General features: G+C 41.6%; 1 protein-coding gene across 1 annotated transcript in view; it reads right to left on the reverse strand.

Annotated features, from left to right (window-relative positions):
- Positions 1 to 26,364, reverse strand: part of FBXW12 (F-box and WD repeat domain containing 12) — a gene marked incomplete at both ends in the record, with an annotated part of 34,833 nt that extends 8,469 nt beyond the window's left edge. The window contains 6 exon segments of the mRNA XM_082656920.1: positions 13,692 to 13,885; positions 13,888 to 13,897; positions 16,397 to 16,515; positions 16,963 to 17,126; positions 23,668 to 23,705; positions 26,266 to 26,364. Of these exon segments, the coding sequence (XP_082513046.1) occupies positions 13,692 to 13,885; positions 13,888 to 13,897; positions 16,397 to 16,515; positions 16,963 to 17,126; positions 23,668 to 23,705; positions 26,266 to 26,364 (624 nt within the window).
- Between the last annotated feature and the right edge of the window lie 1,350 nt (positions 26,365 to 27,714).

Consider the following 27,714-nt stretch of genomic DNA (forward strand, 5'->3'; position numbering starts at 1 on the left):
GTTCTGCCTAAGAAGGTACTGTTAGTTCCTGGTGCGTTTGCACTTTGGCTGCTGCCACTTTGTGCTGTGTCTACCATATGCTGTATTCCAACTTAAATTGTTATAGGATCTTGAAGGAGTAGTCCTTAAGGTCCTTCGCAGCTCCTTCTGTAGCTTAAAGGTGCTATAGTATAGGTCTGAAAGGACTATAATTCACTAGTTGGCACCTTAGCCAGGATAGATTCATCTCATCAGTCTCTTTTTGTCTGAGATCAATATACTGCTTTTCAGGCTGGTGACCTTAGGAGTGACTAGAACAACTAGTTAACATACAAGGCAGAGGCTACTCCCAAAAGTGAGTGAGGAGAGGCTTCCTCCAATAGACTGTGTTGGGATGCCAGTCTGATCAACTAAGCCAACAATGGTGGACTGCAGTTTTGTTTTGTATTCCATATTCATTGAGAAATAATTAACATATAACATTGAGTGAGTTTAAGGTATACAGTGTGATGATTTGCTACAAATACATAATTGCAAAATGATTACCACAGTAGGGTTAGTTAACTTTTCCATTCCTTCACACAGTTACCTTTGTGTGTGTGTGGTTAAGCCATTTAAGATCTACTCTCTTAGCAACTTTGAAGTATATAATACAATATAGTTAACTGCAGTCACCATGCTGTATGTTAGATGCCCAGAACTTATTCATCTTATAACTGGAAGTTTCCACCATTTGATCAACATCTCCCCATTTCCCCCAATTCCTAGACCTTGGCAACTACCATCCTACTCTGTTTCTGTGAGTTTCAGCTTTGTTACATTCTATGTATAAGTGATAGCACACAGTATTTGTCTTTCTGATTTATTTCACGTAGCATAATGTCCTCATGGTCAATCCATGTTGCTCAAAAGGCAAGATTTCATTCTTTTTCTTGGCTAAATAATATTCCATTGTGTGTATATCTATATATGTAGATATATTTGTCACATCTTCTTTAACCATTCTTCTGTTGATGGACACTAAGGTTGTTTCCATACCTTGGCTATTGTGAATAATGCTTCAGTGAATATGGGAGTGCAGATATTTCTTTGAGATAGTAATTTTATTCCATTTCCTTTGGCTATATACCCAGAAGTGGGATTCCTGGATCATATGGTAGTTCTCTTTTTAATTTTTTGAGCATACTGTTTTGCATAATGGCTGCACCAATTTACATTCCCACCAACAGTGTACAGGCATTCCTTTCCTCCACTTTTATCTTTTTCTTTTTTATGATAGCCATTCTAATAGGTTTGAAGTGATATCTTATTGTGGTTTTGATTTGTGTTTAATGATTGTTGATGTTGAGCATCTGTTCATACACCTGTTGGTCATTTATATGTGTTCTTCAGAAAACTGTCTATTTAGATCATCTGTCCATTTTTTAATTGAATTGCTTGGTTTTTTGCTGTTGAGTTAAATGAATTTCTTATGTAGTTTGGATATTAACCCCTTATTAGTTTGTTTACAAATATTACTCTCATTCCATATGTTGCCTTTTCATTTTGTGAATTGTTTCTTTGCTGTACAGGTTTTTAGTTTGATGTAGTCCCATTTTTTAAATTTTGCTTTTGTTGTTTGTGCTTTTGATGTCATATCCAAAAAGTATTAAGACAAATGTCAAGGAGCTTCTACCCTATGTTCTCTTCTAGGAGTTTTACAGTTTCAGGTCTTATGTTTATGTCTTTAATCTATTTTAAGTTAATTTTTGTGAGTGGTGTAAATTAAGAGTCCAGCTTCATCTTCTACATGTGATATCCAGTTTTCCTAACACCATTATTTGAAGAGACTATCCTTTCCCCAGTAAGTATGCTTGGCTCCCTTATCAAATAGTAATTAACTGTATATGTGTGGGTTTATTTCTGGGCTGTCAACTCTGTTCCATTGTTTTATGTGTCTGTTTTTATGCCATATTCTTTTGATTACTATAACTTTGTAATAAGGTTTGAAAACAGGAAGTGTGGTAACTCCAGCTTTGTTTATTCTTTGTCAAGATTGCTTTGGTTTTTTGTGGTCTTTGTGGTTCCATTCGAATCTTAGGATTGTTTTTTCTATTTACGTGAAAAATGCCATTGGAATTTTGATAGGAATGACATTGAATCTGTAGATGGCCTTGGGTAATGTGGATATTTTAACAATGTTAATTCTTCTGATCCATGAACATGGGGTATCTTTCCATTTATTTGTGTCTTTGTCAAATTCTTTCATCAAGGTCTCATAGTTTGCAGTGTACAGATCTTTTGCCTCCTTGGTTAAATTTGTTCCTAAGTATTTAATTGTTTTGGATGCTATTATAAATAAGATTGTTTTCTTTATTTCTTTTTCAGATATTGGGTTGCTAGTGTATAGAAATGAAATTGATATCTGGATGTTGATTTTTGTATCCTGGAACTTCACTGAATTTTAAAAATTAGTGCTAACAGTTTTTGATGGAGTCTTCAGGATTTTTTATCTATGAGACCATAAATCTGAAAACAGTTTTACTCCTTTCTTTCTGATTTGCATGCCTTTTATTTCTTATTTTTGCCTAACTTCTCTGGTTGGGACTTCTGGTGTCATGTTGAATATGTGTGGTGCCACTCTGGGTACCCTTGTCTTGTTTCCTTGTTTCTGATCTTAGAGGAAAAGCTTTCACCCTTTCACTCTTGAGTGTGATTTTAGCTATAGGATTGTTGAATATGACCTGTATTCTATACTCAATTTGTGAAGTTTTTTTTTATCATGAAAGGATATTTTGTTTCATCAAATGCTTTCCCCATCTATTGCAGTGATTATATTTTTATCTTTCATTTTATTAGTGTGATGTATCACATTTATTGATTTGCATATGTTGAACCATCCTTGCAGCACAGGGATAAATTCCACTTGATCATGGTGTATGATCCTTTTAATGTGCTGTTCGATTTTTTTCTATTGTTTTTCTGGTCTCTATTTCATTGATTCTGCTCCGATTTTTGTTGTTTCCTTTCCTCTGCTAACTTTGGATGTAGTTTGTTCTTTTCTTTAAATTTTTTGATGTGTGAAGTTAGGTTGTTTATTTGAGATATTTATTTTCTCTTAACGTAGTCATATATTGTTACAAACTTCTGTTAGAACTGCTTTTGCTGCTTCCCATAAGTTTTAGTGTGTTGTGTTTCCATTTTCATTTGTTTTAAGATATTTCATTTCTGTTTTGATTTGTTCTTTGACCCACTGGTTGTTGAGGAGTGTGCTGTTTAATTTCCACATATTTCTGAGTTTTTCAGTTTTTCTCCTGTTAATTGATTTCTAGTTTCATACCATCATGGTTTGAAAAGTTGTTCGGTATCAATTCAGTCTTCTTAAACTTGCTGAGAATTGTTTTGTGAGCTAGCATATGATCTATCCTGGAGAATGTTCCATGTGCACTGGAGAAGAATATGTATTCCACTGCTCTTGGATGGAATATTCTGCATATGTCTGTTAGGTCCATTTGGCCTAAAGTATAGTTTGAGTCCAGTGTTTCCTTATTGATTTTCTGTCTATATGGTCTGTTCATTGTTAAAAGTGGGATAGTAAAGTCTTCTACTATTATTGTATTGTTGTCTATTTCTGCCTTCTTCACTGTTAATATATCTGGGTGCTCCAATGTTGGGTGCATATGAATTTACGATTGTTATATTCTCTTGGTGAATCAACCCCTTTATCATTATGTAATGATCTTCTTTGTCTCTTGTTACAGTGTTTGAGTTAAAGTCTCTTTGTCAAAGATGCAGACGTAGAGAATGGACTTGAGGACATGGGGAGGGGGAACGGTAAGCTGGGAAGAAGTGAGAGAGTGGCATGGACATATATACATTACCAAATGTAAAATAGATAGCTAGTGGGAAGCAGGAACATAGCACAGAGAGATCAGCTCGGTGCTTTGTGTCCATCCAGAGGGGTGGGATAAAGGAGGGTGGGAGGGAGATGCAAGAGGGAGGAGATCTGGGGATGTATGTATATGTATAGCTGATTCACTTTGTTATACAGCAGAAACTACCACACCATTATAAAGCAATTATACTTCAATAAAAATGTTAAAAAGTTAAATAAAATTTGTCTGATATAAGTATACCTATCCATGGTCTCATGTTGTTTGCATTTTCAGGAAATATTTTTTTCCCCTTCACTTTCAGTCTGTATGTGTCTTTGAACCTGAAGTGAGTTTTCTGTAGGGAGCATTTCGTTGGATCTTTTTTAAAAAAAATCCAGCTCCTCTGCCTTTTGACTGGAGAATTTAATCCATTATATTTAAAATAACTGTTGATGGGTAAGGACTTACTAATGCCATCTTATTAATATTTTTCTGACTCTTGTAGTTCCATTGTTCTTTCTTCCTCTCTTGCTTTCTTTGTGAATTTGTGCTTTTCTGTAATGTAAGCTTTGATTCTTTTCTCTTTAACTGTTATGTATCTATTGTAGGTTCTTGCTATGTGGTTACCATGAACCTTACATAAAACATAGATGTAACAGTTTATTTTAAGTTGATGACAACTTAACTTCAATTGCATACAAAAATGCTACCCTTTTACTCCCCCACCCCACATTTTATGTTTTTGATGTCAAAATTTACCTCTTTGTATATTGTATATTTTTACACATTATTATTATTGTCATTTTAAATAATTTTATCCTTTAACCTTTATACTAAAGTGATTAACACAACACTGTATTACAATATTACAATATTCTGAATTTGTCTATATACATACCTTTACCAGAATGTTTTATATTTTCATACGTTCTCATGTTAGTAATTACCGTCATTTCCTTTCAGCTTGAAGAAATCCTATCAGCATTTTTTGTGAGGCAGGTCTAGTGTAGAATAGCTCCCTCAGCTTTTATTTGAGAACAAACATCTCTTCTTCATTTTTGAAGTTTGCTGGGTAAACTTCTTTGGCAGTGTTTCTCTTTCTGCGCTTTGAGTTTTTCATCCCACTCTCTCCTCGCTTGCAAGGTTTCCACTGAGTATCCGCTGATAGACTTATTGGGGGTTCCTTTATTATGTGAGGGTTTGTTTTTCTCTTGACAGTTTTAAAAATTCTCTCTTTGTCTTTGATTTTACACAGTTTTTTAATAGTGTGTCTTTGAGAAGATCATTTTGGGTTGATATTTGGTGTTGACCTATTAGCTTCATGAACTTGTATGTCCAAATCTTCTCTCCCCAGATTGGGAAGTTATCAGCCATTCTTTCTTTCTTTTTTGGCTTAAAAGAGCAGAAATTTATTTTCTCACAGTTTTGGAGGCCAGAAGTCCAAAATCAAGGTGTTTGCAGGGCCATGATCTCTCCAGAGACTCTAGAAAAGATTCCTTTCCTTGCAATTTCCAACTTCAGTGAATGGCTGTTGGCATTCCTTGGCTTGTGGCTGCTCACTCCAATCTCTGCCTCCATTTTCACATGGTCTTTCTCCTCCTTTCTGTCGGTGTCTTCTCCTCTTATTATAAGGACACTTGTCATTAGATTTCGAGCCCACCTGGATAATCTAGAATGATTGCAAATAAGTTTTTGATATAATTACATATGCAAAGACCCTTTTCCAAAATAATGTCACACTAACAGGTTCCAGGGATTAGAACATGGACATATTCAGTGGGGGCACCATTTAATTCATTATACCCAATGTGAGGTGCCCTTCCAAGTGGCAGGGAAGCATTTGTCACTGACACATTGAACTTTCCTACAGGTGCCCACATCCTATTCTCAAACTTGCCAAGTATCCAGATGGGTTTCTGTGATGCCAGCAAACCCAGACAGGATGCAGAGTGGGACCCAGACACAGCTTTGTTTCATGTTAGCTTTCAGTGATGTCCCTTTTTTTTCTTTCTTTTTTTTTTTAAACTTTCTTTCTTTTTTTTTTTTTTTTTTTTGTGTGGTACATGGGCCTCTCACTGTTGTGGCCTCTTCCGTTGCGGAGCACAGGCTCCGGACATGCAGGCTCAGCAGCCATGGCTCATGGGCCCAGCCGCTCCGCAGCATGTGGGACCTTCCCGGACCAGGGCACGAACCTGTGTCCCCTGCATCGGCAGGCAGACTCTCAACCACTGCACCACCAGAGAAGCCCTAACCTTTCTTTTTTATTGAGTTAAAATATATGTAACATAAAGTTTACCATATTAATAATTTGTAAGCATTCAGTTCAGTGGTACTAAATACATTCACATTGTTGTGCAGCCATCTCCACCATCCATCCTCATAACTCTTTTCATTGTAAATCTGAAACTGTATACCTATTAAACAACTCAACTTCTCCATTCCCCCAGCCTCTGGCAACCACCATTATATGTTCTGTCTTTTTGATTTTGACTACTGTAAATGCCTCATATCACTGGACTTATACAGTTTTTGTCTTTTTGTTCCTGGTTTATTTCACTTAACATAATGTATTCAAGGTTTGACTATGTTGTAGCATATTGCAGAATTTCCTTCCTAAACATGAAGTTTTTAGAATAAAACAATGAAATATTCCATTGTAAGTATATAACACATCTTGCTTATTCATTCGTCATTTGATGGGCACTTGAGTTACATCCTTGTTTTAAATAATATGAATAATGCTGCTAGGAATGTGAGTGTACAAATATCTCTTCAAGACCCTACTTTGTTTTTGGTATATATCCAGAAGTGGAATTTCTAGGTAATATGGTAATTCTACTTTTAATTTATTAAGGAACCTCCATACTTTTTTCCAATTGTAGCTGTACCATTTTAAATTCCCACTGACAGTGCACAAGGATGCCAAATTCACCATATCATTGTCAGTACTCACTGTTTTCTAAGAAGTCATTACCAAATCAAATATTATGAAGCTTTTGTCTTGTGTTTTCTTCTAAGAGTTTTGTTGTTTTAGGTCTTATATTTATGTCATTGATCCATTTGGAGTCAATTCTGTATATGGTGTAAGGTAAGGATCAAATGTCATTCTTTTCTATGCAGATATCCATTTTCGACAGCACCATTTGTTGGAAAGACTACCCTTTAGAGTTGAGGAAGATGGCGGAAGAGTAAGACAGAGATCACCTTCCTCCCCACAGATACATCGGAAATACATCTACACGTAGAACTGCTCCTATAGAACACCAACTGAATGCTGGCAGAAGACCTCAGACCTCCCAAAAGGCAAGAAACTCCCCACGTACTTGGGTAGGACAAAAGAAAAAAGAAAAAACAGACACAAAAGAATAGGGATGGGACCTGCACCAGTGAGAGGGAGCTGTGAAGGAGGAAATGTTTCCACACACTAGGCAGCCCCTTCGCGGGCGGAGACTGCGGGTGGCAGAGGGGGGAAGCTTCAGAGCTGCGGAGGAGAGCGCAGCAACAGGGATGCGGAGGGCAAAGTAGAGAGATTTATGCACAGAGGATTGGTGCCGACCAGCAGTCACCAGCCCGAGACACTTGTCTGCTCACCCACCGGGGCAGGCGGGGGCTGGGAGCTGAGGCTCGGGCTTCAGTCGGATCGCAGGGAGAGGACTGGGGTTGGCAGCGTGAACACAGCCTGAAGGGGTTAGTGCACCACGGCTAGCAGGGAGGGAGTCCAGGAAAAAGTCTGCACCTGCCGAAGAGGCAAGAGACTTTTTCTTCCCTCTTTGTTTCCTGGTGCTCGAGGAGAGGTAATTAAGAGAGCCGCTTAAAGGAGCTCCAGAGATGGGCGCGAGCCGCGGTAACAGCGCGGACCCCCACGGTAACAGCGCGGACCCCAGAAACAGGCAGGAGATGCTAAGGCTGCTGCTGCCACCAAGAAGCCTGTGTGCAAGCACAGGTCACTATCCACACCTTCCCTCCCGCGAGCCTGTGCAGCCTGACACTGCCAGGGTCCCGTGATCCAGGGACAACTTCCCCAGGAGAGGGCACGGGGTGCCTCAGGCTGCTGCAACGTCACACTGGCCTCTGCCGCCGCAGCCTCGCCAAGCATCCGTACCCCTCCCACCCCCAGCCTGAGTGAGCCAGAGCCCCCAATCAGCTGTTCAACCCTGTCCTGTCTGAGCGAAGAACAGACGCCCTCAGGCCACCTACATGCAGAGGTGGGGCCAAATCAAAAGCTGAACGCCGGGAGCTGTGCGAACAAAGAAGAGAAAGAGAAACCCTCCCAGCAGCCTCAGGAGCAGCGGATTAAATCTCCACAGTCAACTTGATGTACCCTGCATCTGTGGAATACCTAAATAGACAACAAATCATCCCAAATCGAGGAGGTGGAGTTTGGGAGCAAGATATATTATTTTTTCCCCTTTTCCTTTTTGTGAGTGTGTATGTGTATGCTTCTGTGTAAGATTTTGTCGGTATGGCTTTGCATTCACCATTTGCCCTAGGGTTCTGTCAGTCCGTTTTCTTTTTATTTTTCAAAAAATTTTTTTCTTAATAATTATTTTTTATTTTAATAACTTTATTTTATTTTATCTTTATTTTATCCTCTTTCTTTCTTTCTTTCTATTTTTTCTCCCTTTTATTCTGAGCCATGTGGATGAAAGGCTCTTGGTGCTCCTGTGCCTCTGAGGTGGGAGAGCCAACTTCAGCTGACTTCAGGTCCACAAGAGACCTCCCAGCTCCACGTAATGTCAAACGGTGAAAATCTCCCAGAGATGTCCACCTCAACACGAACACCCAGCTTCACTCAATGACTAGCAAGCTACAATGCTGGACACCCTATGCCAAACAACTACCAAGACAGGAAGGCAACCCCACCCATTAGCAGAGATGCTGCTTAAAATCATAATAAGGCCACAGACACCCCAAAACATACCACCAGATGTGGACCTGCCCACCAGAAAGATAAGATCCAGCCTCATCCACCAGAACACAGGCACTAATCCCCTCCACCAGGAAGCCTACACAACCCACTGAACCAACCTTAGCCACTGGGGACAGACATCTAAAACAACAGGAACTACGAACCTGCAGCCTGCAAAAAGGAGACCCCAAACACAGTAAGATAAGCAAAATGAGAAGACAGAGAAACACACAGCAGATGAAGGAGCAAGGTAAAAGCCCACCAGACCTATCAAATGAAGAGGAAATAGGCAGTCTACCTGAAAAAACATTCAGAATAACGATAGTAAAGATGACCCAAATCTTAGAAATAGAATAGAGAAAATGCAAGAAACATTTAACAAGGACCTAGAAGAACTAAAGAGGAAACAAGCAACGATGAACAACACAATAAATGAAATTAAAAATACTTTAGAAGGGATCAATAGCAGAATAACTGAGGCAGAAGAACGGATAAGTGACCTGGAAGATAAAGTAGTGGAAATAACTAGTGCAGAGCAGAATAAAGAAAAAAGAATGAAAAGAACTGAGGACAGTCTCAGAGACCTCTGGGAAAACATTAAATGCACCAACATGCGAATTATAGGGGTCGCAGAAGAAGAAGAGGAAAAGAAAGGGACTGAGAAAATATTTGAAGAGATTATAGTTGAAAACTTCCCTAATATGGGAAAGGAAATAGTCAATCAAGTCCAGGAAGCACAGAGAGTCCCATACAGGATAAATCCAAGGAGAAACATGCCAAGACACATATTAATCAAACTATCAAAAATTAAATACAAAGAAAACATATTAAAAGCAGCAAAGGAAAAGCAACACATAACACACAAGGGAATCCCCATAAGGTTAACAGCTGATCTTTCAGCAGAAACTCTGCAAGCCAGAAGGGAGTGGCAGGACATATTTAAAGTGATGAAGGAGAAAAACCTGCAACCAAGATTACTCTTCCCAGCAAGGATCTCATTCAGATTTGATGGAGAAATGAAGACCTTTACAGACAAGCAAAAGCTGAGAGAGTTCAGCACCACAAAAACAGCTTTACAACAAATGCTAAAGGAACTTCTCTAGGCAAGAAACACAAGAGAAGGAAAAGACCTACAATAACAAACCCAAAACAATTAAGATAATGGGAATAGGAACATACATATTGATAATTACCTTAAATGTAAATGGATTAAATGCTCCCACCAACAGACACAGAGTGGCTGAATGGATACAAAAACAAGACCCATATATATGCTGTCTACAAGAGACCCACTTCAGACCTAGGGACACATACAGACTTAAAGTGAGGGGATGGCAAAAGATATTCCATGCAAATGGAAATCAAAAGAAAGCTGGAGTAGCAATTCTCATATCAGACAAAATAGACTTTAAAATAAAGATTATTAGAAGAGACAAAGAAGGACACTACATAATGATCAAGGGATCGATCCAAGAAGAAGATATAACAATTATAAATATTTCTGCACCCAACACAGGAGCATCTCAATACATAAGGCAAATACTAACAGCCATAAAAGGGGAAATCGACAGTAACACAATCATAGTAGGGGACTTTACCACCCCACTTTCACCAATGGACAGATCATCCAAAATGAAAATAAATAAGGAAACACAAGCTTTAAATGATACATTAAACAAGATGGACTTAATTGATATTTATAGGACATTCCATCCAAAAACAACAGAATACACATTTTTCTCAAGTGCTCATGGAACATTCTCCAGGATAGATCATATCTTGGGTCACAAATCAAGCCTTGTTAAATTTAAGAAAATTGAAATCGTATCAAGTATCTTTTCTGACTACAGCACTATGAGACTAGATATCAATTACAGGTAAAGATCTGTAAAACATACAAACACATGGAGGCTAAACAATACACTAGTTAATAACGAAGTGATCACTGAAGAAATCAAAGAGGAAATCAAAAAATACCTAGAAACAAATAACAATGGAGACACGACGACCCAAAACCTATGGGATGCGGCAAAAGCAGTTCTAAGTGGGAAGTTTATAGCAATACAATCCTACCTTAAGAAACAGGAAACATCTCAAATAAACAACCTAACCTTGCACCTAAAGCAGTTAGAGAACAAAGAACAAAAAATCCCCAAAGTTAGCAGAAGGAAAGAAATCATAAAGATCAGATCGCAAATAAATGAAAAAGAAATGAAGGAAACGATAGCAAAGATCAATAAAACTAAAAGCTGGTTCTTTGAGCAGATAAACAAAAAAGATAAACCATTAGCCAGACTCATCACAAAAAAAAGGGATAAGACTCAAATCAATAGATTTAGAAATGAAAAAGGAGAAGTAACAACTGACACTGTAGAAATACAAAGGATGGTGAGAGATTACTACAAGCAACTTTATGCCAATAAAATGGACAACCTGGAAGAAATGAACTAATTCTTAGAAATGCACAACCTGCCAAGACTGAATCAGGAAGAAATAGAAAATATGAACAGACTAATCACAAGCACTGAAATTGAAACTGTGATTAAAAATCTTCCAACAAACAAAAGCCCAGGACCAGATGGCTTCACAGGTGAATTCTGTCAAACATTTAGAGAAGAGCTAACACCTATCCTTCTCAAACTCTTCCAAAATATAGCAGAGGGAGGAACACTCCCAAACTCATTCTAAGAGGCCACCATCACCCTGATACCAAAACCAGACAAGGATGTCACAAAGAAAGAAAACTACAGGCCAATATCACTGATGAACCTAGATGCAAAAATCCTCAACAAAATACTAGCAAACAGAATCCAACAGCACATTAAAAGGATCATACACCATGATCAAGTGGGGTTTGTTCCAGGAATGCAAGGATTCTTCAACATACGCAAATCAATCAACGTGATACACCATATTAACCAATTGAAGGAGAAAAACCTTATGATCATCTCAATAGATGCAGAGAAAGCTTTCGACAAAATTCAACACCCCAAAATAAAAAAATTCAACACCCATTTATGATAAAAACCCTGCAGAAAGTAGGCATAGAGGGAACTTGCCTCAACATAATAAAGGCCATATATGACAAACCCACAGCCAACATCGTCCTCAATGGTGAAAAACTGAAAGCATTTCCACTAAGATCAGGAAAAAGACAAGGTTGCCCACTCTCACCTCTATTACTCAACATAGTTTTGGAAGTTTTTGCCACAGCAATCAGAAAAGAAAAAGAAATAAAAGGAATCCAAATCGGAAAAGAAGAAGTAAAGCTGTCACTGTTTGCAGATGACATGATACTACACATAGAGAATCCCAAAGATGCTACCAGAAAACTGCTAGAGCTAATCAATGAATTTGGTAAAGTAGCAGGATACATACTCTCTTGATTAATGTAGCTTTGTAGTATAGTCTGAAGTCAGGGAGTCTGATTCCTCCAGCTCCATTTTTCTTTCTCAAGATTGCTTTGGCTATTCGGGGTCTTTTGTGTTTCCATATAATTAAAAAATTTTTTTGCTCTAGTTCTGTGAAAAATGCCAATGGTAGTTTGACAGGGATTGCACTGAATCTGTAGATTGCCTTGGGTAGTTCTTATCATCTTACCTCATGTGCCTACTTATCTCTAAGTGAGTCCTGCACACTGTATTTGAAAAGAGAGGCCTTGGGAGTTGTTAACCTTCTCCAGAAAGGATTTTCATTTACTCCCACCCAGTAACTGGGCAGCTGCAGCCAGTGCAGGGACTGTTTACTTTCAGACCACCCTCACTCTTAGGTTGCAACTTGATAACCCACCCCAATGTAAGAGGATTCACAGGGCTCCATTCCTTGGTGGACCTGCAGTCCAACTTTTGTCTACTTGGCTATTAAAGCTCTGCTCAGCCCCTTAGCTTTGTAGTAAACATCTCCAGGGCAAAAGCAGCCCCATTTTTAGGCTTAGCACTTTGATTTCTGCCATCTTCTGAATCTTGGCCTAGAAACCGTTTGCTCTTTTTAGCTCTCTTACTTGATATATTTTCTAATTTTTCTAATTGTCCTTCACTGACAAGTATGTGTGAATCATGTGCTCTACCATTCCCAAGAGAGAACCTTAGTGGATTCCTCTTCTTCTATACAATATATTCTCAAATTGCTCTGGAGATGTTAATTACACTTATTCCAAAGTCTTCTTTAAACAACTAGAGTTGTTTATGTGAAATCTGTTTCATCAGGTTTTACCTTTTTGTTTACAAGCTTAGTTCTTTTACAGAATTAGTTCTGTTTACATATGAAACTGTTCCCGGATGTCTGCTCATCTTGATATTTGCGATGCCAGTTTGCCCATGCTTTCAAAGACCTCCTTCCCTCCAGGAGGAGGATACTCCCCCCAGGTGAGAGCCACTTCCTCAATCTGCCGGCTAACACCCCCTTTTGCCATTTCTCTCTGGCCAAATGCTTCCTCCCAATGCCCAAGAATCACCTCTAAAACAAATGTCCTGGCAACAGAAGGCCTTCATCATCTGAAGCAAATGCTTGCATTCTGTCGAATATGCCTCAGTTTTCCTTTCAGTTGGGCCCTTGTGGAGACTTGAAAAGGGGGAAAGAAGGGTGAGAATGCAGTAGTGAGAAGGAACTGCAAGGAGAAGAAAGACTATGAGTAGGACAAGGAGACAGGAAAGCAGGGGCCCGTGGACAAGAAAACACAGGCAGCCCACAGGGCTGGACCTCTGAGAGGGTGAGAGGCTGCAGAGATGGGGCCAGGGAACAGGCTGTGGCACACTAGAGCCGAAGGGGGATGAGGAGTCTGCCCTCCATGTGGCAGGCAAGGAGGACCTTGGGGGACTGAGCAGAATTACGTGGTCACTTGGTCTGCCATGTGGAGGGCCTGGCTTGAAGTGCCACCTGGCACAGCGGTCTGGTGCCAGGTCCACAGACCCTGGGAAACAGCAGAGGTTCCTGAGAGCTGGGTCACTCACCAGCAGGAGGGGGCATTCTGGAAAGTCACAGGCCTCCAATGAAGACGAGTATGTAGGCAGGCAGGAGGCTTGCTTACACCCGTTCTCTGCTTTGCATACTTTGATCAGTCCCCGCTCATCCACGGTGACAGCCAGTTGCAGCTGAGGGTAAGTCACCAAATTCACCAGAGCTGCAGGCTGTAGAGGGCTCGACAGAGCTCTGTGCCCTAGGCAACAACAAAATTAATGTAACAACTCACATAGGGCCCATTTATTTCCTAAACGCTTATTATTTTCATTCATTTGACCATCACCCAGTGCACACTGGGGACGTGCAGGTGTAAAGGATGTGATCCCCATCCTCACAGGCTGCACAGCATGGTAGGGAACACAACACAGGAGCAATGTTCTACCACAGAGGAGACAGGTGTGTCCTGGAGGAGAGCAGTGGCTGAGCATGGGTGTTGAGACTGCCTGGGGTTGGTGCCATTGCAGGGGGACTGAGGGTGGGGTCCTTCATGTGCACTGGGCACAGGATGTCTGAAGCACTCCCAGTGGTTACCTATGGCTCAACTAAAGAAGGCTGGGCAGGGAGGCAGGACCCACTACCCACCCTGCCCAGGATCTGGGCTGTGCTTGGGACCCAGGCTGTGCTGGGGACCTGGGCTGTACTCAGGACCTGGGCTGTGCAGGGCTGCATAAAGAGAACTTCCACGTGGAGCATCTCACTTGGTCCCCAAGGAACCCAGGTTTACAGATAAGCTAATTCAGCCTTGTAGTTGTAAACAGTTTCTGTTGCATATCTACAACTGCCCTGCTCAGAACATGCCCTTCCCAGTGGTGTGCCCAGCAGTGCCACCACAGGCTGGGCCTGGCGAAGGCCATTAGCACAGAGGAAAATGACTGGTCCGAGATGAGCTGATTCCCAGATACATGGTCTCTCCCACGATTCTGAAAGCTAGAACAGCGAGGTAAGAGCCCGGGTCCAGCAGGCCCACAGCACATTAGGACAGGGCATCAGAGAACCAATCCTCTAATTGCTGTTTCTGAGTTTCTCAGAGTTGCCACATGGGGTTTGTTTCCAATTTGGAGTTATTACGGTTCTTTTTCTATCAAGTGTTATCATGTTAGCATGATCTTTTTCCAATCATGATATCCCAGTATTCTTCCATTCTTTTTTTTCTTCCCCCTCACATCAGCAAATCAACAGTTGATTTCTGTTGCTTAAACAGCTAACAAGACTATTACTAGTAGGGACTCAGCACCGGTGACTGGCTCATGTCAACTAGGTCTCGGAGAATACACATTATTCGCCAGTGGCGAATACACATGTGAGAATACACATTATTCGCCAGTATGGAAGTGGGTAAAGAAGCAGTGAGACTCCCCTTCCCATTTCAGAATAGGAAGTAGCAACCAGGGAAACAGAGTTCAGAAACAGGCTACATAATGCATGACTCCAACAAAATGATTGAGCTTTTTAAAAATAAAATAAGATTGGAGATGTATTCACAAAGAGGATTAAGGTTGGGAAGCCAGGCAGAATAGGTGCCGAGGGGTCTAGCCCTGTCTAACAGTCCCACACTGTGACCAATGGACCACACTAGAGTTCAACAAACCATGGCCTGCAGCCAAACCCAGCCCACTGACCATTTTTGTATTTTCGTTAAAAAAAAATCAAAGAATATTTCATGACACATGAAAAAAACAAGAAACTCACATGTGAGTGTCCATAAGTACAGTTTTATTGGAACACAGCCACTCCCTTTTTGTTTACTTGTATACAGCTGCTTCTGCATTTCAGCCACATAGTTAAGTAGTTGCAACAGGACCACGTGGTCTGCAAAGCCTAAAATATTTGCTCTCTGGCCCTTTACAGAAAAGGTCTGCCACCCCAGCACCAAAGCTCTTTATGTTCAAGTCAAGACCTTTTTGTTTTGGCAACTATGGAACCTCCCAGCCTTCAGGTCTTCTTCCTGCCCGAGAGCCCCTCATCGAAGCCTGTGTGGTCTCATGTCCACAGCCTAAGGTGGGTCAGGGCAACACAACTGCAATGAAACAGAAACCAGCCACCTGCACCCATCAGTCACCAGAGACCTTCACTCGAAATTATAATGTCAAACATCACAATGTATATGAGGAAAATAAAGCACGTGGAAGAGAAAAAAAACATAAACAAATGAAAAAACTGACCATGGAGGAAAGACATATGAGGCAAATAACTGTATCCTTTAAACGACAAAAAAGAGCAATCAGAGAATATGAAAATGGATAGGAAAGCTTTTAACAATTAGTACCAACCAAGTTATCGAGGTTTTAACACTTAAGTTTGCAAGTGGGGTGAGTAAAATCTGCATTATCTGGGAAAAACCACCCAGAGGCAGGCATTGGCTCCAATGTGGACAGCACAGAACTGGGCATGGCAGCTGTCAATCCCCTTGCATAAACAGCCTCCATCAGGCACTGCAAAAATGCCCATCTCCCTGAGGCAGGACAGCAGAAAGTCAAGGGCATTTGCGATCAATCAGACTCAAGTCTGAAGTGTGACCTGGCACAGCGACTGAGCCTCCTGCAGCTCAGATTTCTCATCTGTACAATGGGGCTCCCACTACTCACCTCACAAGTTGGCTGTGATGATAAAGAATAAAGGCAAAGGGCCCTGCTAAGACTGAGGACATAGCAGCATCTGGTCACTTCTCATCCTGGCCCCCTCCTGAACAGCTCACCTCTTGCAGATCCCAGGCACACACGGTGCCATCTGATGACACGGCGCACACCACGGACTTCTCCCGCCCATCAAACCAGTACTCTTTGGTTGAGATGTAGGCCAGCTCATCTATCTCTCCTGAAAGAGAACACAGACTTGCCTTAAGCACAAACATGGATGCCTGGAATGTGAACATTCAACTTAGTGAAGGGGAGGCAGGCAAGTCATTCCTCTTCTCTCTCAGGAGCATGACAGGTGCTGATTCTGGGGACAGCAGTGGACAGAAAGAGCTGGGACTTCAGACTTACAATTTGGGTATCATGCCCAGGACTGCCTACCACCCACCAGCCATGTTACTGTGAACAACAGTTACAACATCCTTATCTCTTAGTTTCTGTTTCTTTCTACTCTGAAATAGATGTAATGATCTCTGTTAGGATCAAATGATAACAGAGGTATAGAACATAGCAGGGTATGTCCTCATTATGTGGCATTTTCCAACTAATTGGCTGAAAAACTAAATCCCTGGAGATCTGACCAGGGAAAGAGTGGGAATGCACAGTTACCACCTTCCCCACCCCATACCTTTGTGCCCAGCAATGGCTTTGCAGATAAAATCCTTCTCTGGCCACCCAGATTCCATTTGGAACTCCAGCTCGGATCGGCAGAGATAGTACTGTTTCCATGTCTGTGTGCCCAGGGTCATCTGGGAGGCTTTACAGGAGGACCAGCGTCTCAGACACAGCTGCCTGAAACAAAGACCCCACAGTCCCAGGCAGAACAGGAGTCATTAGAAGGTGTTTTGGCATCAGTAGGCCTAGCTTTGATTCCCAGCTTCACCGTCTACTAGCTTGGACAACTCACTTTGCCTATGTAGGCCTCAGTTTCCTCCACCGTTAAATGGGGATAACGATATGACACTGAACGAGTGCTCACCACATGTCAGGAATAGGTGCTTTTTGTGTTTCCAGTCAATCTATATAACAACCCCATGAAGTAGGTCCTCATCTCCATTTTAGATATGAGAGAGGGGTTAAACAACTAACCCAGGGTCATGCAGCCTTGGTCATGCAACTGCAACTCAAGAGTCTGCATTTTTTTGAAGCCTCCAACTATTGTTGAACTGTCTATTTCTCTCTTCAATTTTGTCAGCCCTTCATGCATTTTGCTGCTTTGTTATTAGGTCCATATACATTTATAATTTTTTAGATCTTCTTGATGGATTGATCTGTTTATTATTATAAAATATCCTTCTTTGTCCCTAGTAACACTTTTTGTCTTAAAGTCTATTTTGTCTGTTATTAGCATGGTCATTCTAGCTCTCTCTTGGTTGCTGTTTGCATGGTATATGTTTCCATTCTATTATTTTCAACCTGTATCTTTGAATCTAAAATGTGTCTATTGTAAAGAGCATATACTTGGATATTTTTAATCCCTTCTGCCAATCTCTGCCTTTTCAATGGAGTGTTTAATCCATATATATTTAATACAACTGATAAGATAGGATTTACATATGTCATTTTGCTTATTTCTATGCATTTTTCCTTCTATTCCTCTGGTACTGCCTTCTTTTGTATTAAGTATTTTCTTATGTCCTATTCCCTTGTCATTTCTTCAACTGTATATTCTTTTAATTCTTAGTGGTTGCCTTGGGGATTACCGGATAAAATCTTAATTTATGACAATCTAGTTTTGATTAATATCAACTTAATAGTATCAAAAAACTTAGCTCCTGTGTAGCTCCATTTCATGCCCCTCTCATTCATGCTGTTATTGTCATACAAATTACTTCTTCATACATTATGTACCCAATGGAGAGTCACAATTATTGTTTTATGCAGTTGTCCTTTAAATCACGTAGGAAAAAAGGAGTTACAAACAATTCATTTATGTTGCCTATGTGGCTACTTTACTGGTGCTACTTCTTCACGTGGATTCAAGTTCCTGTCTAATGTCCTTTCATATCAATCTGAAAGACTCTCTTTAGTATTTTTTGTAGGGCACATCTACTAGCAACAAATTCTCAGAGCTTTTGTTAATCTAGGAATGTCTTAATTTTCTCCTTCATTTTGCTAGATATAGAATTCTTGATGACAATCTTTTTCTTCCCACACCTTCAATACATCAGCCCACTCCTTTTTGGGCTCCATGGTTTTTTATGAGAAATCAACCATTAATCTCATTGGGGTTGTCCTGTACATGATGAGTTGCTTCTCTCTTGATGCTTTCAAGATTCTGTCTTTGGCTTTCAAGTTGGATTATAAAGTGTCTCGAAATGGAACTCTTTTGACTTTATCCTACTTGCAGCTCACTGAGCTTCTGGATGTGTAAATTAACATTTTCCATCAAATTTGGGAAGTTTTCAGCCATATCTTTAAATACTTTCTACTTTCTTTCTCCTCTCATCTGGAACTCCCTATTATTTGTTGCTTGCATGCTTGATGGTGTCCCACAGGTCTCTTAGGCACTATTCATTTTTCTTCATCTTTAGCTTCATTGCGTTCCTCAGACTGGATAATCTCAACTGACCTATATTCCAGTTTACTGATTCTTTCTTCCGCCTGCTCAAATCTGCTTTTGAATTTTTAATTTGATATTGTACTTTCCTACTCCATAATTTCTGTTTAGTTATTTTTTATAATTTCTCTTTATTAATATTCTCTATTAATGAGACACTGTTCTCATACTTCCCTTTAGTTCTTTTCACATGGTTTCCTCTAGTTCTTTGCACATACTGAAATAGTTGATTTAAAGTCTTTGTCTAGTAAGTCTGATGCCTGGGCTTCCTTGGGGACAGTCTCTATTGTTTGCTTTGTTTCCTGCATATTAGCCACACTTTATATCTTTGCATGACTTATAACTTCTGTTGAAAACTGAACATTTTAAATAACATAATGCAGAACTCTGGAAATCTGATTCCACCCCACCCGTTTTATTATAGCTGTTTTTGTTTGTTTAGTGGAGTAACTCTGAAAAGTTTCTGAACTCTGAAAGTCTGTATTCTTTGTTATGTAGGGCCACTTATGTCTCTGTTCAGTTAAATTAATGTGCAGGAATGAGAGAACAGATATTTCCTAAATTTCTGGAACCACTAAATTTCCTAGTGATTGCCAAACGCTCTATGTGCAGGTTGGGGCATGTGTTCAACACTCAGCCAAGCAGTTGACTTCTCTGTCTTAGTCTTCACTTCCTGCTTCCATGGAACCTCAAGGTTAACCAGAGGTAAAAGTCTGGAGCCCTTTTATATCTTCCCTGAGTTAGCACACAGCCCTGAATAAGCACTTGGCCTTCTAGATTCCTAGGAATGTGTTGGAGCTTTCCAAAATCCCTAAGGACATCACATTCCCAGTTTTCCTTTTAAACTCTTTGGTTGGCCTATTGTTTCCTTAACTATCATTCATCAACTCTGATTAAAGACTAATTAAAAAGTTAATCAGGGCTTCCCTGGTGGTGCAGTGGTTAAGAGTCTGCCTGCCAATGCAGGGGACATGGGTTCATGCCCCGGTCCGGGAAGATCCCACATGCCGCAGAGCAGCTGGGCCCGTGAGCCATGGCCGCTGAGCCTGTGCGTCTGGAGCCTGTGCTCCACAATGGAAGGGGCCACAACAGTGAAAGGCCTGCGTACCACAAAAAAAAAAAAAAAAAAAAGTAAATCAATTCTCTTTAGTTGTCTTGACAGATGCCCCAAAGTAAAGGTTTTTCACATTGGGTGAACTTCAAGCAAGGTAAAATAAAGACAGCTTACATGTGAGCTCTTCCAGGAAACACCAGACAGGTTGAACAATGACAATTCTCTGGGAATAAGGCTTTGAAGAATCTTACCCATTCTTACCCTTCCAGTGACTGCAGCTCCTGGTTTCACTGTGATTGTGAACTGTTGGTATTCAAGACTAACACAAAGCTGGAAGGTTGTTATGGGAACAGAGCAAGTGAACACTTGCTGCTCTTACTGAGAATAAGCCATTTTTTTCTTGAATAAACACTTCCCAGACTACTGTAAGTCTCTGGTTAATTTCCAGAGTTCTGTAAAAGTTGATTTTGACAATTTATGCCAGTTTTCTCATTGCTTTTATGGAACAGAAAATTTTCAGAAGTCATTAATCCACCAATTTCCAAGAGTCTGCATCCTTAACTTGTATGTATCAATAACTACTGTCAATTCTATGATAGCAACTCGCTTATAAGGCTGTTGAAGATAAAACATTAGCTCATCCACACTATGGAGAATACTGAATCCCCACCTAGTCTGTGGACCCCAAAGTGAGTGAGACATGGCCCTTGCCCTATGAGTACTCTCAGCTGGTGGTTAGGAGGATAAGTAAAACTAAAATTCTGGAGAGAAATGCTAAGTTTCAGAAGGGGCAGCCTATAGTGCCATGGGAGTAAAACACAAGGAGAGTGAACATCTGGGAGAGGATTAGGGAGGCCCCATGGACAAAGGCTTTCAAAATTTACAGTCACCAGAGTTGATACAGCATCAGAGGACTCCAGTCATATCTCACAGAGGAGAAAAATAAGGCTGGGTGGGAAATAAGTAGCTCACAGCCCATGGTCCCAATAAGTACAACGCAAAGAGTTTCTCTCCATTCAAAGCCTGTACACTCACTGAGCACCTATGTGTCAGGCTCTGTACTAGGCACTAGTGACCTCTAACACACTGGGAAGGATCCAGTGCTTATGTCGGATATGGGTTTTCCTGTCCTCACTGAAACCCTGTTCCTTCTACCAGAAGTAGCATACTCACAGCCTGCAGGCAGAATGGGCATCCAGATTACCTTGTCTGGCCTGCATAGGATTGGCCTACTTGAACTCGCTGTCAATACTTAAAAATCAAGAGATTTCACATACAAATTAGGTAAAAGAAGAAGATATCTAGCTATACTGAAATCAAATTCTCACCTGGAAAAATTTATCTGGGGCCACACAGAACGGTACTCCTCAGACAAGAATGAGCTTTCAGGGAATTCCCTGGTGGTCCAGTGGTTAGGACTCTGCTTTAACTGATGAGGGCCTGGGTTCGATCCCTGGTTGGGGAGCTAGGATCCTGCAAGCCACATGGCACAGCCAAAAAAAAAAGAATGAGCTTTTAGCTCCACCATGGCCTTCACCATCCCTTTTATCTCTTGGACTAAGAGGCTGAGTATCAGCTGCCTCACATCATCATTCTTATGTTGTTGACTTTCTTTTAGTTGAAATAAACAGAAAGGGAAATTTCTTGTACCCATATCTCAACCTAAACAGTGTGAAAATAAAAGCTAGACTAAGAAGATAATGTGGTTTAAGAAAAAGGGGGGATAACATTTCTTTGTGGAAGTGAAATCTATTTCTACATATTTAAGGCCATTATACATCAAACCATAAGTAGGAACCATAACCAATATTCAGAAGAAATAAAACCAAGTGATTTGACCAAGAAAAGGGCAGACTGTCAACAAGGTTGAAGTGTGCACATGAGTAAAGTATGAGATAAGCCTCTGAAATACAAGGATGTATCAAGTGAAAAAACACCATGGCACCAAAACCTTTCAGAAAGCAATTAACAGCAAAACAATCTACTGTACACAAACAAAAAGAAATATTTTTTTTTTTTGCTTAAACAAAAGCAAATATTTGCAATTTTAACCAAAAATCTAACGCATAGTGTGTTAAAGAGATGGCAGAATTTAAAAGGTCATGAAGCATTTTAAAGAAGTAACTTGCAGTGTTTTAAATTAGAATTATAGAGTACATATTAAAAACATACGACCGGTTAACCATGTTCATTACTGTGTCTGTAAGAGTTTCTATGGGCCTGGAGAGTTTTGGGGCCTAGTACCCATGACAGATACAACATTAGAAATGACATGTGCATGTGACGATGCTCCTGGAATGCTGCTGCAGTTGTCCCAGTTCCAGAAGCATAAACCCAGTATTTTTTATATGAACATAGGTCAAGGATACCATACCAAAGAATGACTGTAGGCTAAAAAGAGTTTAGCACCAAAAACTATAAAATAGTAATGAACCGAAAACCCATTCATGACTTGGCTTGCAGACAGCTGAAGAATCTGCTTGAGGAACCTGGAGGTACACACAATATGGTAACACATGCAAACATGTGGGGGTTAGGTGATAAGCTGCTCAAGAGATTTTATGAACTGCTGAAAGAAATATATTACTTATGTTACTCAAAGGGAAATTCCTACCCCAGCTTATCAGTAAAGATGAGAACAAAGACTAGGGTTTAGGGTTGGCATCCTACCCATTTCAACTGTGAGAATTGCCCTCCAAGGGCTTCCACAAATAGTTACACCAATCTATGAGTCAACTCATTTATTTCTAGTGACACAGTGTCTTTGAGAATCACATTTGGCAAGACATTCTCTTGTCCACTTATCTACAGAGAAATAAATTTCCAGAATTGAATGTTCTATGTAGAGTACATTCCCCAAATTGTAGAGATAAAGACTGAAATCCAGTAAAAGTTCCCTTACTTTAAAATTGACTAGAGATTAACATCATTTTTCTAATTAGTATGATTAGCAATAAAAAATGAATAAAAAGCAACAAACAGAACAGTGCTGTATGATACTGAAAACTAAATATGGCAAGATTGGCATTCCACAATTCTCAAATTTATCAATTCACAGTTATTCTAAAAATAAAAACCATCAAGCAAAGATTCCCTCCATGTTTGGAGGAAACTTCATGTGAACAGTTGTTTTCCATAAGGAAAGACTAAAACTAAATGTAGCTCCTAGTTGATAGTCAAGGCTATATAGTCTGTCCTATATACTACAAGAGGCAGAAGATCTGACACTTACCCCTTGGGACAAAAGAAAAGATGTCAGGTTCCAAAGGAGGAATGAACAGAAAAGAAAAATTTAATAATTTAATGATTAAAATATTTTTTATTTTCTACTTTTAATTTTTTGAATTTTATTTAAGTTCTAATATCAAACATGCTTATATAACTATGTTGTTACACCAAAGTTGAAATCAAATAAAAGTGGTTCATTTGTCTATTGATTTGTCTATCAGCCAGCTGCATTCAAGTTGCTGTACATTTCTGCCCCTGAGTTTGGCACCCCCACCTACATCAACCTCCACTTGATTAACAAAATCGCTTATATTTCAATACACTGTAAAAAAAGTCTCACACCCCCAACTAGGGAGGAGTTTCCTGCTGGTAAGGGCTGTGGATTGTCCCTTCTTGTCTACTTAGCAGAAACGCAGTGAGTGCTGAAAAGTACACCCCTCTCTCCTTTGAGGGATACTCTCCTGAGCAGGCCTGGCTCTTCCTCCACTCACCTCCACAGTTCCTTGGTCCTTGAAGCCTCATTCCAGACCTAGAAGAGTATCTGGTCAGTCAACATGCAATTAGTGCCTAGCCTGCCAGGCCCTGTGGAGGGGACAGAGAGCTAAATGAGACCCAGTGCTTGCACTCAAGAACACTCACCCTGGGGAGTTAGAGACAAATTCAGACAATCAAATAAAACACACCAAATAATGAATGACAAAGGAGAGAATGACCAACTCAGTTGGAGCCAAGGGGTTCAGAAGTAATTACTGATCAACTCCTGAAGGATGAGCAGTTATCCTCTAAGAAAATGGCTGAAGTATTTCAGGGAGAGAAAGATCCACTTGGGCAAAGATTCAGAGGTATGAAAAAGATGATGAGTAAGTTGCCTTAATCAGAACATAGAGAAAGGAGCTGGAGACAGGCTTAGACCAACTCTTGGAAGTCAGAAGGGCAAAAACAGTGAGAACTGTGAATGGAAAAGTGGCAAGTCAAACTGTGTTTTAGGCTTCTATGAGAAGGAAGGATTTGGAGACTTCCCTGGTGGTCCAATGGTTAAGAATCTGCCTTCCAATGCAGGGGGCACGGGTTGGATACCTAGTCGGGGAACTAAGATCCCACATGCTGGGGCAACTAAGCCCATGAGCGCTCTAGAGCCTGTGTGCCACAACTAGGAGCCCGTGCACCGCAACGAAAGATCCCACGTGCCACAACAAAGATCCCGTGTGCTGCAAATAAGACCCGATGCAGCAAAATAAATAAATAAATATTAAAAAAAAAAAAAAAGACTCTGAGCTTCCACTGTAAGGGGCATGGGTTGGATCCCTGGTTGGGGAAGTAAGATCCTGTAAGCCATGTGGTAGGGCCAATTAAAAAAAAAAAAGAGAGAAGGAAGGACTGGAAACGAGGGCAGAGCAGCAGGACCCATAAGAAGGCTGCTGCAATGGAGTAAATTAAGGCTCTGGCTAAAGGGATGTCCCAGAGATGCCAAGGTGAAGGAACAGAACTGCTACCTGGGGAGGGCACACAGGCCCTATTCCCACAAACTGCTCTCTGCAGAAGTATCTGGAAGAGATTCAGGTGGCCCTGGGAAGGGATCAGAGTACCCTGTCTCCCCCTCCCTCAGGCCCACACCTGCATCCTGGAACTTCTTGGCCTCTCCAGCTGGGCCACCCTGGATTCTGGAGCCTATACAGCTTCAGTAGAAACCACTCTGGAGCTTTCTGTGGCCCAGACCTACTGAGGGTCCCATCCAGATACGTGGCTTTCCAGGCCCTGGCAGAAATAACAACCACCCTGTCTGAGCCCAGGTTCCTACTTCCACAGCCCTCACTCACCCGAAATCAAAGTTTCTCAGTCCTTAAGAAATCTTTTTGGCTAGTAGGAATGTAAAATTGATATTTTGCAATAATCAAACCAAGTAAGAAGATTTCCGCATTCTGTTTTTCTATAGTTCCCGGTTCAAAACCCAACTGAGATGTTCTTACTTCCCTAACATAAAATTATAGTATGTAATATAACCTGCAAAATGGGTGTTACCCACCTTGGAGAATGCCTCTGTTAGATGCTGATCTTCATGATGACACTGTAAGGCAGGGTTTATTGACCTCATTTTACCTAACAGGGAAACCAGAACCTGGAGAAGTTGCTGCTATCAAAGGGTAAACGGCACCTCCCTTTCAAAATCTGCTGGGAGACTACCTGGGTGACCTCAGCCAATGCACTCACGGCACGATACTCACTTTCCCTATTGGTAAAAATGGGGATAACAACGCAGTATTTTACTTGATACATTTAAGTTATAATTTCACAATTCAGGTAAGGGTCTGTTTATTAATCTTTTTGTAAAATGATATAATAATGTATTTTAAAAGTAAAGAAATTCATTTACTCAACAAACATTTACTTAGAGTACACGAAATATCAAGCCATACGCTGAGTGTATACACACAGTGATCATACAGTGGTTATATACACAGCGATGCAAGAGAGAAAAGAATGAGTCTAGCGGGGGTCGGGGGTGGGGGGGAAGCAAACATTTAACAAGTACACTATGTGATCATTTAGTTACAGTTGTGCTGCGTAAGAGCACAGAGGAGGAAGAGCTCGGAACACAACAGGGGCAGAAGCGCAGATCAGACTAATGCACTAAACAGGCACTTAGGGCGCACAGCCAGTACAGTTCGACTGGCTGGGAAGGGACAGGCGGAGCCCGCAGGAGGAGGTGCCACTCACGGGGAGAGCACGGCTTTCCAGGCAGGCCTCAGAAGGGAAATTCCAGAATATGCCAGAAGAGGTGGGGATCCCTAAGCCAATCTTAGGGGTGAACCCTGTTCACAGGTGCCCGGTGCAAGCCAACCGCGCAGGAGCTCTGGACACACCGACAGACGGAGGGACGGAGGGACGGAGGGACGGAGGGATAAGAGGCTTTCAGAGAGACCCCTTCATAGGTCGCCGAGGTCGCCACCCCGGGGGCCAAAAGCGCCCTCTGCAGATCGCGGATTCAGGGCCGTCCGACGCCCCCTCCCAGATTTGGGAAACTGAGGCTCCGAGGGGACGGGCCGACCACGAGCCCAGCCCTGCCTCCCGCCTGGGACAGGACGCGCTACCCTGTCCACCTGGGCGACGCAGAGCATGTCTTGGGCCTCCAAAAACACACGCAGCAGCTGGTGCAAAGCCATCTGCGGCTCCACAGTGCCCGCCCCCATGGCTGCCTGGGTCGGGCTACGCCTTTGCTGCGCTTCCGCCCCCGCAGGCCGAGCCCCGCCCGCTCGCTTAATCCTCGCGCAGCCTCCGCGCTTCCTTTCGGAACACCCACTTCTACTAATCTGCTCACCAGCCCCACTTCTACTTGGCCTCAGACTGGCTTCTGCCCTTGTCCTGACATTCGCTGAGACCCTTGCCCACCCCCTTATACTGACATTCATCCTCGTTCTGACCTTCGCCCTGACCCTCACGCGGGACCTTGTGGTGCCCCTGAACCCAGCACCTCCCGAGCCCTTGCCCTGGTGCCGGCCCTTATCCAGACCTTGACCCTCTTCCTCAACCTCGCGCTAATCATCACCCTTGACTTCATTAGCATCTGACATCTACCATACTCCTGTTCCTACCCTCACCTGACCCTGACTCACCCTAGTACACACCTTCATCCTGAGCTTTGCCCTAGCCCCGACCCTGGCCTTCACAATCACATTCAGAATGACCCTCAGCCTCCGTCTTACACTGGCACTGGCCCTTGCCCAAGCCCTGGCCCTAACCTGGTACCTCCCTCATCATGGCTCCTGCCCAGCCTCTCACCCTACCTAGCCTTAGCCCCGACCCTGGTTTTGGTCGTGGCCCTGACCAAGATCAGATCAGAGTTAGTGTAAGGGTGAAGGTCACGATCAAGCTCAATGTCACAGCAGCCAGGGTCACAGTCAGGATGAGGGTAAGATCAGGGACAGAGTGATTAAGATCAGAATCAGAGTGAGGGTGAGTGTCCAATTCAAGGTAAAATTCTACGTCAGGTTAAGGATCAAGATAAGAGAATGGTCAGGGTCATGGTGCCAGAATCAGGTTCAAGGACAAGGTCACTATAAGGGAAATTTTAGATCCAGGGTTCAGTTCAAGATCAGTGTGAGAGCCAAGGTTAGGATCAGGTTGAGGCTCCATTAGAGAGGATCAGTGAGAGGATGAATGTCAGGATTAGGATGATGGTTATTGTCAGGGTGAAAGTAAGATTGAAAGTTGGATTCAAGTTGACAGTGGATGTCCAGTTCCGTGTAGGATTCAGGGTCAAGGTGAGGGTGAGGTTGATGTTCAGGATTAGAGTCAGTGTCAGGTTCAGGGTCAAGATCAATGTGAGGTAATGTCAGGGTCAGGGTGAGCATGATGTTCATTGTGAAGGTCAAGGTCAATTAAAAGTCAAGGTGGGTTCCTTTTCTATTGCTGCTGGAAGGAATTAAGTCCTCCTCCTCCAACTCTCCCTCCCCCCAACCCCATTACATTGGCCCAATCTGCATAATCCAGGATACTCTTTCCATCTCAAAGTCTGTACCCTTAAATCACATTTGCAAAGT

The sequence above is a fragment of the Grampus griseus genome (assembly GCF_964374135.1).
Source record: "Grampus griseus genome assembly, chromosome: 6".
In the NCBI taxonomy this organism is placed as follows: domain Eukaryota; kingdom Metazoa; phylum Chordata; class Mammalia; order Artiodactyla; family Delphinidae; genus Grampus; species Grampus griseus.